This window comes from Scomber scombrus, chromosome 11, assembly GCF_963691925.1.
Source record: "Scomber scombrus chromosome 11, fScoSco1.1, whole genome shotgun sequence".
Taxonomy (NCBI): Eukaryota; Metazoa; Chordata; class Actinopteri; order Scombriformes; family Scombridae; genus Scomber; species Scomber scombrus.
The window spans coordinates 21,624,288-21,638,623 of record NC_084980.1 but is presented as its reverse complement, the minus strand read 5'-3'; the positions used below and the strand labels follow the sequence as shown (position 1 = coordinate 21,638,623).

At 37.0% G+C, this 14,336-nt stretch overlaps 1 protein-coding gene and 4 non-coding genes across 5 annotated transcripts; all 5 read right to left on the bottom strand.

Annotated features, from left to right (window-relative positions):
* Positions 1–3,518: 3,518 nt before the first annotated feature.
* On the bottom strand, positions 3,519–7,924 carry LOC133990923 (small ribosomal subunit protein eS8). Its single transcript, XM_062429348.1, has 6 exons — positions 7,875–7,924; positions 6,262–6,368; positions 5,897–5,996; positions 5,465–5,640; positions 4,629–4,758; positions 3,519–3,673 (listed from the first exon to the last, which is right to left on the bottom strand). Exons 1-6 carry the CDS (start codon positions 7,876–7,878, stop codon positions 3,564–3,566), a joined length of 627 nt encoding a protein of 208 aa, XP_062285332.1. The 5' UTR covers positions 7,879–7,924; the 3' UTR covers positions 3,519–3,563.
* LOC133991285 (small nucleolar RNA SNORD38) lies at positions 3,991–4,059 on the bottom strand. The gene has a single exon (XR_009926989.1). It is a non-coding gene; the product is annotated as a small nucleolar RNA SNORD38 (small nucleolar RNA).
* LOC133991293 (small nucleolar RNA SNORD38) lies at positions 4,911–4,979 on the bottom strand. Its single transcript, XR_009926997.1, has one exon. It is a non-coding gene; the product is annotated as a small nucleolar RNA SNORD38 (small nucleolar RNA).
* Positions 5,764–5,832, bottom strand: LOC133991292 (small nucleolar RNA SNORD38). The gene has a single exon (XR_009926996.1). It is a non-coding gene; the product is annotated as a small nucleolar RNA SNORD38 (small nucleolar RNA).
* LOC133991294 (small nucleolar RNA SNORD46) lies at positions 6,108–6,216 on the bottom strand. Its single transcript, XR_009926998.1, has one exon. It is a non-coding gene; the product is annotated as a small nucleolar RNA SNORD46 (small nucleolar RNA).
* Positions 7,925–14,336: the final 6,412 nt, after the last annotated feature.

The window sequence follows — 14,336 nt, the reverse complement described above, 5'->3', positions numbered from 1 at the left end:
GGAATAGGACATTGACCTTTTTGTTTTAATTCTGCTCATCTTTTGACCCACACTCCAGTCCAGTAGGTGGCAGTAAATGCCAGCCAAAGAGCCGGGACTGCAGCTATTATTTCTGCACGGCCACATGTTGTTTGTGGCATTATGTGGACATTTAACTTGATCTGCATATCCTGCAAATCCTGAAGTAAGGATTTTATTTGCAGTTGCAATACGAACTGTACAGTATTCCCTGTGGTTGAAACACTTATTTCAAGTCATGTAAACTACAATGTATTTAATGACTCCTCTCTACAGAAAGACAAGACAGGTAGCCTAATAAATATACATGAGGCCTCATCAATTGAGGAGATATTTAGCTTTAGTGATGCATATTCAAATTTGCAATTATTTAAATGACAGAAAAACATGTTTCAGTGAGGATTCAGTTTTTAGCTGCGAGGTTACATGGTACACAACAAAAAAAAGATCCTCTTTAGTGGACCCTCTCCTCACAACCCAGAACACACCAGACATGAAGCGCAGGGGTTAGCAGGCCAGCTTCTCTGGTTTCACTTCACAATCATGCTGCTGATTGGTCATTCCAAATTTAACAATAAATAATACAATTAAAAATGATGAGCAAATAACCTAAACTCCAGCTTTTCACCACTTAAACTTATGAACAAGTGTTAGACATTGCAGAAAAAGCCTTGTAGCGACTACTTTTCCAAAAGGCCGCTGTAGTAGGCTCTTATCTGTGACACGTCAACAAAATCATACTGAAGTCCAGATGACGTTTTTACTGCAGTTTATTTGAAGGAAAAAATCGACAAGTACCGACAAGCAGCTGTTCCACAAACATATAAAAACCCTGATGTGATCCGACTGTAAGAATAAAGTGATGAAAGACGATGGTGATGATGATGACAATGGTGACGGTCAACAGAAAATATCGGAGCTCTATTAACTCCCTTTGTCCAAATCTCCCGCCGCCAACCAAGTGAACAGGTAAAATAAGGGGAAACCACACTCATGTGTCAATCAATGCATGTGACGCAATACGTGCAGCTGAAGCAAATATAAACATAAAGAAAACATATTTTGGCTCCTACAAGCCTTAATGCTGTTTAAACCCACTTTCAGATTTGTGAAACCTTTTTCAAAAACCACTATATTTAGATTAGTCAAATCTGGACTAGATTAACAAGGAGACTCAAGAGACTCATTAAAACAGTGATCCGACAAATCTGTATGTATCTCTGGTCTAATGTGATCCACAGATACAGGACTAAGGACTTTAAAGAATCCTCTAAAACCATACTTCATACGCCAAACAAAAACAAATACATGAATAAAAAAACAGTTCACGTGTTTCATGTGAAGTCTCGGTAGGTTTGTGCAGTTCTGGCCATGTGCTCTATGCTCTATATGACGATTTACTTTTATTATTGAAGTTATTGTAGTATTTCTTTTTATTCATTATTCATTTTTGTGTCTGTGTTTTGGGTCAACTATGTTGTGTTTTAAGTGGTATATAAATAAAGCTGAAGTTGAGTATTGATTGAGAGTTAACTTCCTTTAATTTAAACACTCTTGTTCAATACTGTTGATTCTGATTCAGTAATATGCACCATCATTTGTGTATTAGTGAAAATCTGTCCAGAGCCCATGACTGCAGTTATCATTATTTTCAATGTTGATTGATTGTTTGTCACTGTGCCACTCTCTCCTCTCCTCCTTTCTCCCTCTACTCTTTATTTATATTTTTTTCTCCCTCCTCTTCGTCTCTCCCATTCTCTCTCTCTATTTCATGCCCAACCAGATGGCCGACCACCTAGAGCCCGGTTCAGCCTGAGGTTTCTTCCTGTTAAAGGGGAGTTTTTCCTTGACACTGTCACCGAGTGCTTGCTCATGGGTGAATGTTGGATCTCTTAAAATTAAATTAAAGAGTACAGTCTAGACCTGCTCTATGTGAAAAGTGCCTTGAGATTACTTTTGTTGTGATTTGGCGCTATATAAAAAAAGATTGATTGATTGATCTTCTCCTAAACTGCAATGATGGACTCACTGTGATGAATGAAGACATTTCAAGATGTTGACAGCTACGAGATGTCTGCTGATGTTTTCCTGCTCTGTCAATGATGAGTTTTAGACCATCAATACATTCCTTTTAAAGCTATTAATAAAGTAATTATACTGGTATGCAGTTTCATTTTAAACTGTGAACATCAGTATTGCCATGTCATGTGAATGATAGAACTGTTTTATGTGTTTAACTGATTGTCTCCAGGAAAATGTGGTCATCCTCAGACCAAAAAAGCCAAAATAATTTAATAATTGATAGTCCACCTTCAAGAAATAAACCACCCTTGCTTTTTGTTACATGTAATTGTATAAACTGCAGTGGTGGAAAATAAGTCAGCACTGCTCTTAAGAAAGTTTTGAGGCGTAAAGTTGTAATTATTGGAATATTGTAATTTTTTGCTACTTTAAATGTCTAAATTACAGAAAAGATGCTTCTTTCCTTTTTTTTTTACTGCAATCTGTCTAACAGTCCAAATGAACACTGACTTTTGTCTTTGTTTTGTAATCACTCCTGTTCATACTGACCATTAGAAGATTCCTTCATAATGCACTTACAATGTAAGTGATGACGGACAAACCCCACTCCTAATGTAATTATTTTCCAAATCAAGTAGATATCTTTCAACATTAGTCTTTTTAGTGCCGATGTCCCTCCTTTTGTTACTATTCAATTGTAACACAAAAACAGAGGGAATTTGATGCTAAAATAAACTGTAAATGTGGCAGATTCAACTTCATGACTGCTGAAGCCTCAGATAAGCTTCATAATATTTCAAATGCATTTGTGCACAAGATGACTGTGGAAACACTGAATTTCAGCCCCATCACTTACATTGAAACAGCCAGGATTAAAGTGAGGTTTCTCAGTTAGTGTTCATATGAGCACAATTGTTTTAGAACAGACTTTAAAATTAAAATGTATCAACATACGGTCAGCTCACAAGATCTTGCATAGTGGATGAGACCACCAAAAAAAAAGAAGCTACATTTAGCTCTACTTCAACCACTACATCTTATGCAGTTTTATCAATAGTATAAATTTACACCATGGACTGAAACTATTCTGCTGACCAGTAAGTCATTCACCCATCTGCACAAGTAACAATGCACTGTAGCTGGGCCAGAGAGCGACTACCTTTTGTGACGAAAGTGTTTAAACCAACTTTAGTCTATATTTTGTCTTAAACTAAAATCATACATTTACAGGAAGATTTTCATGATACATAAACTGTAAATTCAGTTAATATTCAACCTGATCTTTAAACTACTTTAAGCTGATATTTCTAACCATGAGGTAAGGGGGGAAAAACAAATTGCAATATTATGGTGCTGCTCTGTTGAGTTTAATATTGTAATACTTCTTCCAACACAGGTAACCTGACAGGGAAATGTGTTTTCATTGTGCGAACTTTCACAGTGGCAAAACAATAAGAAAAAGCAGTAACAGCAGACAGTTGTGGGACATATGGAGTTTATTGACGTATCAAACAGCTGTAGATCTATTTGCCTTTCTTGGCCTTGATCTTCCTCAGATAGAACTCGAGCTCCTTGCCTTCCAGGATGTATCCGTCTGCCCTGCCACACTGGCCGGGTCTGGAGGCGATGCAAGCTGCGGGAGGAGAGAAAGACGGACATGATTAGAAAAGGTGGATAAAACTGTCTCAAAATGCAAACAAACGTGCAGTCAAACTCAGGGAGAATCGTGTCAACTTGAGTTAGTCAGTTAAATTTGTCAAACATTGTCTCAAGTAGTGGACAAAGGATAGTGTGCAACATTGCTCATTCAATATGAAACACTTGTTCAAAGAGTTCACACTTCATTTTAGAGCTAATAAAGGGGAGGGTTAAGCGTAGTTTCACTAATTAACATTTTTCTTATGCAAGTGTATTTAACACTGAAATGTAAGTCATTATGGGCAGCATGTCTTTCTCAGAGTCGTCATTATCATCACTTTCATTCAGTAGCAGAACTGGACAAAGTTATCTTCATGGAAAGACTTGCACCATATCAGACAATGCAAAAAACTAACTTTATCATCTTGCTCTCATTGTGCCAAGAAAAGCTAATTTAATAACTATTCTTAAAACACTCAAATCAAAATGTACCTTTCCCCAAAGACTCTCGATGTGAATGCACTTTGTAGGTCAGTCAAGATGCAGTTTACATCTTTGCCTTTTCAGAGCCATAATATTTAAAGTGAATGAAGATGTATTAGTGTTTTGTTTGTACGTGTTCACATGTTTGAACAATAGTGATTCCTTCAGATACGTTGTTGCTGCAAATAATTAAATGTGGATGCTGCAGACACTCAATTTCAAGGTGGAGACCCAAGATCAGTGTTGCTAATTTACTCTTTGTGGTCAAATATGAACAAAATCCCCCCTCCCTGTTCCTAACTCTTAATATTTTGTCATAATACAGCTGACCTTTGGGATATATGGTCAAATATGTGTTTTGTGAGGTCAGTGACCTTTGACCACCTAATACTATTCTAAACTTCATTCTGTACTTTGCTATAACGCAGAGCTATGACCGTAGAACACTGCACATTGTTGAGACTCACCAAGCAGTTTTCCCTGCGTGAACTGCTCCTCAAGGAGGGTGCTGATCTTGGCCGTCTTTTTACGCTCATCGTACTTCTTCTGGGTCCTCTTTGATCTCTTTTTATTCAGAACCTCTTCCTCCTCAGGAGTCTACAGCAGGAGAGGGAACAAGGCTCATTAGACATCCGACACATGCTCATACAGTTTAGAGCTAATACAGGCGAGGTTAAGTGTAGCTTTACTAATTATTTTATTCTTACATATTTAAACACTGAAATGCAAGTCAGTATGGGCAGCATGTCTTTCTCAGAGTCGTCATTATCACCACTTTCATTCAGTAGCAGAACTGGACAAAGTTATCTTCATGGAAAGACATGGACCTAGTCACACACCACTATGCAAAAAATTAAGCATTCCCTAATTTCACCATCTTATGCTCACAGTGACAAGATAAATTCATATTTAATTAAAAATGATTTTTAAAACCGTCAAACCAAAATGTGTCTTTCCCCAAAGACTAACATTACACTGCATGTATCAAATGTTCTTATAAATCGACCATTGTCCTAAACTTCGACCTGTAGTTGCAGCTTCTTCAAATGTTTGCACCATTTGTTTTAACTTATGGAACTACAGGGAGAAAAATACCACATTTGTGTAGGAGGAAGGAAAAATAGTGATTGATTTTCCAAATTAGGTGCACATGGTCTTGTTTTTACCCCATATCTCTTTGCTTTCAATTTTAGCCTTTTAAAATTGAAAGTCATCATTGCAGCACCACTATCTGTGCAAACCCAAGTTTGTGTCCTAACAATATTTTATATAACAGATGTTAGATGAAACATTTATAGCATACCAGTTTGGCTCCCTTCTTACGTCCCAGAGGGGTAGCGTAGTGAGCCTCATACCACTGCCTGTAGGGAAGGCTGTCAACGAGGACGATGCAGTTCTTCACCAAGGTCTTGGTTCTGACCAGCTCGTTGTTGGAGGCATTGTAGACCACATCAATAATCCTGGTCTTGCGTGTGCAGCCTGTGTACACAAATGCAAGCCTGATTGGTAAAAAAAAAACACTTCTCTTCTCGTTTGCAAACTAACACCACATTAATGAAATTAATTGTTAACATTTCAATAGATGAGTGCAGGTGACAGGTCTTTCTCAGAGTCTTCATTATCACCACTTTCATTCAGTAGCAGAACTGGACAAAGTTATCCTCATTGAAAGATATGCACCACAGGAATCAAATGTGAATGAAATGAAATTTAAGTGTTTTCCAGATAAACTTACACTCAGAGCCCCAGGAGAAGTTACCAACATCAAGTCTGAGAGCACGGTACTTCTTGTTCCCACCGCGAACCCTCACCGTGTGGATGCGACGAGGTCCAATCTATAGAAAAGGACATTTTATATTAGCGCTGTGATAATGTGTCTGATTCATGTGTAACGTGTGTACTGATGGCTCAAAGAAATAAACATTGGTTGTATTTAGTAGTATTAAAGCGTGTCAGAGTAACTATGACAAGTCCTAACATTGATAAGTCCAAAGCTTTGAACCAAAACGGCTCAAAAACAGACTTACCTAAGGTCATGTTTTCATCACCCACGCAACCTCACATTCAACCCAGTTTTTCAGAAGGTAGTAAATGTTTTACCTTTGTGTTTGCAGGTGGGCGACCGAGCTCATACTTTCTCTTCTTATGGTAGGGCTTGCGTTTACCGCCGGTCTTGCGGCGTTTATGCCAGTTGTCCCTTGAGATACCTGGGAAAATGTAAAAAGGGAGCAAAGTTAAACTGATGGACACTTCACAGAATATACACAAGTGATTTTTAAATTTTGGCTTGAGTAATCAGTTCTCCAAGGTAGGTTGTCCACATAATGAATTTGGATCCGCTTAAAAGCTTCATCATGTCACTCAAGCAATTAGGAGTTCCCATCATGACTTAATGTAGCCAACTACACTGTGCTCGACCTTTTTGGTACACAAAGTAAACTAATTTAGACCTAAAACATATCATAAAACCAAAATCTGCAATTTATAGCAGGTCCCTAATGTCCACTTTAACTGAGTTAAGAATAAATGTGTGCTTCCAACCCTGAGCTGAACTACAATGACCATGTGCCAATGTTACAATGACAGCAGTTTTTATAGACACATAAGGAAAAAAACACCTTTTCTAAGCCAGCATGAACTTCAGCTATCCCAAATACAACTTTAATACCTGAATAAGGAAATGCAGAAGCAGCAAAACTATACTTTCTGAAGCTGTTACTTTTCAGATGAAGATTTGACACAAAAGGGAATGTAACAAGCTTTTAGAACATTGTTAAGATGAAACCAGTGGTTAAACTTTATCCTTTTGACTACAAAAAAATCAGCATGTAGTCGAAGTTTGAATTGCCTCGATTAATGAGATTGTTCCCTGTAAACTTGTTACATGGTTTCTTTTCAGTAAGTGTTCAAATTATCCAATATTTCACCATAAATTAAAAGCTTTTTTTTGGCCATTTACATTTTTACAGCCATGTTGATATTTTGAAACCAGAAAAATCAAATTTCTCACCTGCATGAACCTAAGCTATTTAGGATTAAATATCTGAATAGTAACAATAAATGCAGCAAGTAGTGCGTGCAGTAATCATCACCTTACCCATCCAAAACGTGTTAACATGTGACAAGATGAAAAGGCTATGCTAGCAACTTTAAGCCTTCTTGATTTCTTACAGTTACTCCAACACTTAGAATAGCTAACAAACAGTTTTACTACCTTGCTTACAGCCATCAAGTCCATATAAATTAAGCTGAATTCACCCAAACTACCCAAAAAAGGTGTTTCTCCGTGCAGGTAGCAGCATGACATGAACACGACCAGGCTGTTGCTAATGCTAACTCTCACTCCTACAACTGTTAATACAAGAGCTTAAATAGCCCAAAACTGTCTAAAAATGTTCAGCACACAACCAGAAATATTCCTGCTTAACACGAAGTCTCACAAACGCCTGAATCTTTACGTTATCGAGCACATTTAGAGCACCAGCAGCTAACTATAAGGCCGACGAAGGGCAGCCATCTTGGAGCATTTCAGACACATCGGAGAAATTTACTACATTAAAATAAAATCAACCGTCTACAGACATGAAAGTTACAGATTAATCTATTCAGTTGACGTTTATATTTAACATAGCAAACCATGATGGGAATATTCCTGCTTAAAAACACCAGATGGACACGGATTGTTCCTCCGACCCGAGCATGAAAACACGTACCCATTCTCAGGCGCCGGCTAGAAAGAGGAACCGCAGTGGTTCATGGGAAGGTTTGAAGCCGCGTGCTCTCGCGAGAATACACGGTGGAAGCCGAACGATACTTTCTCCGGACGAGATTACGCTTTACATCCAAATGATTATTTTTATACATTATAAACAGGGTTGGGAGGAAATGTTATAGGTTACAGATAACTAGTTACCCTATTTAAAATGTAATACGTGATTTAACTTTATTTTATTTTGCAATGTTTGTACGTAATAAAATTAGGTAATTGATATCTATGTTTATTTTGATATTTTTCTTTCCATTGTTATTGTGTTTTATCTCTTATAGGTGAGGTTTTAAGATAAGCCTATAGTGGGTTTCTACCTCACCAGCACGTGTGTTTTTTGTTACATGTAACTAGTTATTGCCCAACATTGTCCATTAGTGGTAGAGGAATAATTCAGACTGCTGTTCACTGATGATGGAGCTGCTCTTTTGGAATAACATTACATATCTTTATCAACAGACATACTGATGAACATGTTATAGTATTTAGGACACATGTACAGTTTGACACATCAGAAGATAACTCTAACATACATACATCATGTACTATTACTTCTGTCTCTCTGTCTTTATCTCTGTGGTCCTTGTTGCCTTATTTATTATCTGCCTTGTTTGGTTTTATTTCTTCTGTAAAGCACTTTGTAATATTGTTAAGAAAAGTGCCACATGAATATAGTTTATTCATATATATATATATATATATATATATATATATATATTATTTTTTTTGTAGTCAAATTAACTTTCTAGGTAAGCTATCCTTCCTGGCATTTCAGTTTAAGTCTGAGTCTGGGTGAATTGTGGGACCTGGGTGGGCTCACTTAACGGTGGTCATCTGTGCTCAGGATCTTACTGTGTGCTGCCCAGATTGTGATATCTGATTATGTTCTCAGCTACGAGTGAAGCATCAGCCCTGGCAGTAGGCACAATGAGTCCACTGCAGATCGAACGGCAAATAAATACAAAAAAAAGCATGCACACAAGTACAATACGTATTATTAGTATGCAGCTCAAGTTAAATGTCCACCTAATCCCACTAACAACATGTAGCTGTGCAGAAATAATAGCTGCAGTCCCGGCTCTTCTGGTGTAGAATAGAGCTGTTCATGCTCTGAAAGCAGCAGAGACAATCCCTCTCCGTACATTACAATACACAACTGGAAGTGTTCTGTGCGCGGTGGGAGCAGCAGCTACAAGTCCTGCATGTGTCAACTGATAAAGGGTGGAAAATGCTATTTCTATCAAAACACTACTACCAGTATGTGTTGCTCGGATAATGGGGAAACCCACAAGTCCAAAAGCAGTAGCTCCCCCTATAACATAATGATTTTGCATTATGTTTCTATTAAACCATGTTCCCATCCGTTCAAAATGCATAACGTAAACTTCTATAGGTCCAGTTGGGGGCTGGTGTGTTGCAGGTATTATAAGCCTCCTGACACTCCTACGCAGTCTTCGCTGATTCTGTGTTGCCTCACTCATAAAGGGTGGGGCAATGGCAGCACTGGGAAGAGTCTGTGTTGTGGATTGTTGGTGAAAGTGTGTCAAACTGGCCTCCATCTCTTGTATCGGCAAAGGCACGTCTGACTCATGTTCAAGTCTGGCAGGTTCTGGGTTGTTAGGAGGAAAGGGTGCTCGCGGATGAGGGTCCACTAAAGGCTGCACTGTCTTAGTGACTGCCTGTGTTGTGGCTGGCTGGTGACAGTGTGTTGAACTAGCCTCCATTTGTTGGATCAGCAAAGGCGAATCCGACTCATGTTCAGGTCTGGAAGGTTCTGGGTTGTTAGGAGGAGAGGGGGCTGGCAGATCTGGGTCCACTAAAGACCGTACTGTCTTAGTGACTAAGTAACCAACGAGGAAACCGAGGGGAAAGAATGGCATGTCTATCAGAGGGAGTTTGTTCAAGTTAAGAATAAGCGACTCAATCTAAATTCTCTAAGGGATTGTATAGATCATACAAAACGACTGGTTCTGTCTATTGGGACTGGTTTTCAGTAATGAGTGGAGAATAACACTTCTGTATGAATATGCTATAAGCTTTGATGTGTCTCTGTGACATCAATGTGATGTCACGAGATATGTCATAAATGGCGGAATGTGCATGGAATGGGCCACATGGTGATGCCATCTGTTAAAGATCTCCAAACATGCTTTAATAATAATAATAGTAATACTACAACTACTACTACTAATAATAATAATAATAGTAATAATAATGATAATAATTGGCACTGGTGAGTCAGGAGGGAGATCTTGTATTCAATCCCGGTGGACACAGGGAGCCAATGAAGTGAATGCAGAATAGTAGTGATGTGTTCATACTTTCACACTGTCATCAGGATCCTTGCAGTGCTGTTCTGAACATATTGTGGTCCCTGAAGACTCTTGCTAGGGATCCCAATGAGAGGTGCATTACAGTAATCCAGTCTGGAGGAGACAAAGGTGTGGATCAGCTTTTCAGCATCAGAACAACTCAGGCATTTCAAATGTCTATGAGTTGTTAACAGCTCCACCAACTTGTTCTTTTCTGGCTTAAAAACTGTCATGAAAACACACAGCTTTTTAGAGGCTTGGCCCTTATGTAGTGGCGATCTCCAAGCCTTATAGGCATCAAAATTAAGACACGCCTTTTATCCATTGAAAAAAGAGGTAACTTTCTCAGACATATAGCAAGCTCCATTCAAGTGGAGTCAACTTCTACAGCTTTGTGAATAATATTTTGTGAATGTTTGTGTGTGCCCACAGAGACTTAATAAATAACAATAACAAGTTAATTTTAGTTTAGTTTATTTATTCAAACCAGTGGCGAAGGCAGAATTTTTAAAAAGGTTGGACTTTTGTGAATTAGGGTGGGATACGATCAGGGGCGTAGCCAGACATTGTAAACATCCAGGGCTTAGCCCAGTGACACAGCAATGGTAGGGGGTCCGGGGACATGCTCCCCTGGAGGAAAGTCTTTAAAAAATAACTTCTTAAATAATGACTTCTGATGATTGTTGTGGTCACTAATCGACAAATTGAGACTTAAAAATGCGAGAATAACCTTCAACAGATTCAAGTATGGAAGCTAGATGATGATTGATAATCAGAGTTTATGGACCAATATTGAAGTTTCCAAATATGAATTCTTACCCTTTGCCTTGTTTTGGAAAAATCCAAAAGGTTTCAGTTGTTTATTCCCTTACGCTTAATACTGTCTCTCTTTCTGCTGTAACTTCCCCCATTAGAAGTAGTTTTAATCTTTGGGTATTCGTTTTGTCTATAGCACAATGAAATAAATAAAAAGCTTTAATATAAAGCTTTATTTTCAGATGTTTTATTGCTCAAAAATGTTATGAGTTATACCATGGCTGTTCATATGGGCATGAAAATAAATAATTATTTTAAAATTATCAACAGGTAATGAATTATTTGTGAATTTTTTACTTATTACTGAATCAATATCGAAGCATTTAATTCAATATCGAATCAAAATTGAATCGAATCGTGAGGTTCTTAACAATACGAAGCCCTACTGCAGACTAGACTAATGCTCTACTTTCTGGTCTCCCAAAAAAGTAATATTTCTCATTTACAATTATTTCAGAACCCAGCCGCATGCGTAATGACGAAGACCAGAAAGAGAGCACACATTACACCAAGTCTCTGCACTGTTTACCTGTTTGTTTTAGAATTGATTTTAAGATCCTTTTATTGGTTTATAAAGCTCTTAATGGTCTTAATCCTTTCTATTTATGAGATTTGCTTTTATCCTATGAACCCTAGAACCCTCAGGTCTTCTGTTATTGGCCTTTTAATTATCCCCAAAGTCCAGACAAAAACCCATAGAGAGGAATCTTTTTATTACTATGGTCCTCGTATCTGGAACAGCCTTCCTGAAGACCTGAGAGCAGCACAGAGTGTTGATATTTTTAAAAGCAAACTTAAGACCTACCTTTTTAATTTGGCTTTCAATTGAATTTTATTTATTTATTCTGTCTTTTATTTATTTATTATTCTATTGTATTGTTTCTACCTTTTATGTCTGTTTTCCTACTTTAATTGTAATATTTTACTCCTAAGATCTCAGTTTTATTCACTTTATTCTATAGTATTCCTTTTTTAAAATATATTTTCTTAATGTTTTATTAGCTTTTTTTTCTTTCTACTTATTTATTGTTATGTATTTATTTTTCAATTTTCATCTTATCTCTGGTGTTTCCTCATCACAGATTTCTGAGAGTTATGATAGCGTTTCCTGAGTTCCTGTTTTTAATACGTTCCAATGCTTAACGATTTCCGTTTGTTTGTTTTTGTTCTGCATATGTGAAGCACTTGTGTTACATTGCAATGTATGAAAAATGCTATAAAAATAAAGTTTGATAGATTAATTGATTAATTGATGTAGCCATATTATTTATTCATTATTAATTAATTCATATTATTACTTTACTTTGTTTCATAGACCACATAATAAAACAAACCTTTAAAATTGTTTTGTCATGTAGGCTATTAGGTCTATTAATTTTACATTGTCAAATGAAAACAAAAAATATTTATTGGTGGCTCGAGGGCAATAAAGATACTATTTCAATGCAGTGTTATATCAAAATAAAACACTTTCTTATATTTATATATATGTATATATATATAAAGTATTTATTTTTTTGATCTCCTAATGACTTTTACTTTAAAATAGTCTTGTTTCTGACACTCATCACAACACGCAGAAGCTGCACACACGTGGCGTAAAACAATGTGACCTGTGAACCCTGGATGATGTGCGCATGCGTCAGCATTAGACAATCTCATTGGACAGCAGCGATGTCAATCACAGACTTTGCATCGTGATTGGTTGATTTTGAAGACTCACTCAGTCATAAAGTGAAATTGGTATATTATTACGTTATTGTCCTCTACAGTCCTTTTTCAACATTTTTAAAAGTGTCGTTGATATATATGGCTACAAGATAACTCCAGTATTGCTCATTTTTGTTTCCAAAGGAGAAATAAAGGAAGACTCAAGTAATACTCCTGTTGCTATTGTCTTATCTCACCTATTTCTCCCAGTGAATTTTAGGAGAAACATATGAGACCAAATAGAGACTTAAACGAGGCTAAAATAAGAATCTCAATTTTGTCTCCCCGAGCTGTAGAGGAGCAAGCTTTGAGCACTAAAATGTTCCTCTGGGATCTTTCAGGGAATTGATGTGCTTGTCCACAGAAAATCTACAGCTTTCCGAGGTCTACCTTTGTTTTTGAGGAAGAATCCGGATGGCGAGGAGCGAGGAAACATCCATTAAGAGACATGAGGAAAATGTTTATATATTTAATATCATGCAGATGTAAGACTGATGTCAAAAATTTAGAACTTGAGCTTTTTTTCTCCCTTCTCCCTCTTCGCCACAGCTCACTTTTTGTCCAGCAGATGGAGTCATCGTATGAAAATTGTGTTAATCTTCAGTCACTGAGTCACACCTACAGCAACGGTCAGTCTGGTCAGTTTAGCCAGTCAGTTTTACACCTATATTACTAACAGAGATTTATATGCATCTTTTTTAGCATCAAATTCCCTCTTTGTGTTTCCCTGTTGAGCTGTGGTGGAGTATAGTAACAAAAAGAGAGACTTTGGACTAATTAAAATGACTAAATCTACTTCATTTGACTTATTTGTACGATTGAAGCGTCATATCCGCTTCAGATAAAACTTTTAAATACATTTAAGCACAGAAGGAGGACTGTGGATTTTGACCCACATCACTTACATTGTTATGAAGGGATCTTCTAATTACCAGGATTATGGCAAGAAAAACCTGTTTCATTCAGGCACCTGACTGATGTTTTAAGACAGACTGAAAAATTGTGAACTGGTCCTTTTAACTAATATATATACCATTTGCAAGATCCTCAAGTTTTTGTGGAGTTTAAATAATATAGTTTGTCATACTAATGTTTGATAATGTTTTTATCGTTGCAATATTATCCTTATGGATTATCTCTGTAAACAATCCACATATCCTAATTTAAGTTTTCTTTGTGCAACTGTACAGCATATATGTAAATGTATTTGTATCTCTTGTGAAAACTTAATCTGTCTTTTGACCTTCCTTTTAACAATCTTAGTTTTCTGTTTTTTCCTTTGATTAATGTAACTCTCACACTGGAGAGTGCCTTGAATAAGCCCCTTTGAGGGTTTTTTGCAAATCTCCAACACATTTCATGTTGTCTATGTGTATAATCTGTATCATTTGTATATGTGTAATCTAATAAACTAAACTCATATGGGAAGATCTAAGACATTATGGTGGAGTTACATTGTTTTAGGGATGAGTACACCTGCATGACCTTAATTAAACTGCCTTCATGGGATGGTTAATCATTTTATTTTCTCATCAGGCTTTGTAACCAAAATGTTTATATATTTAATATCA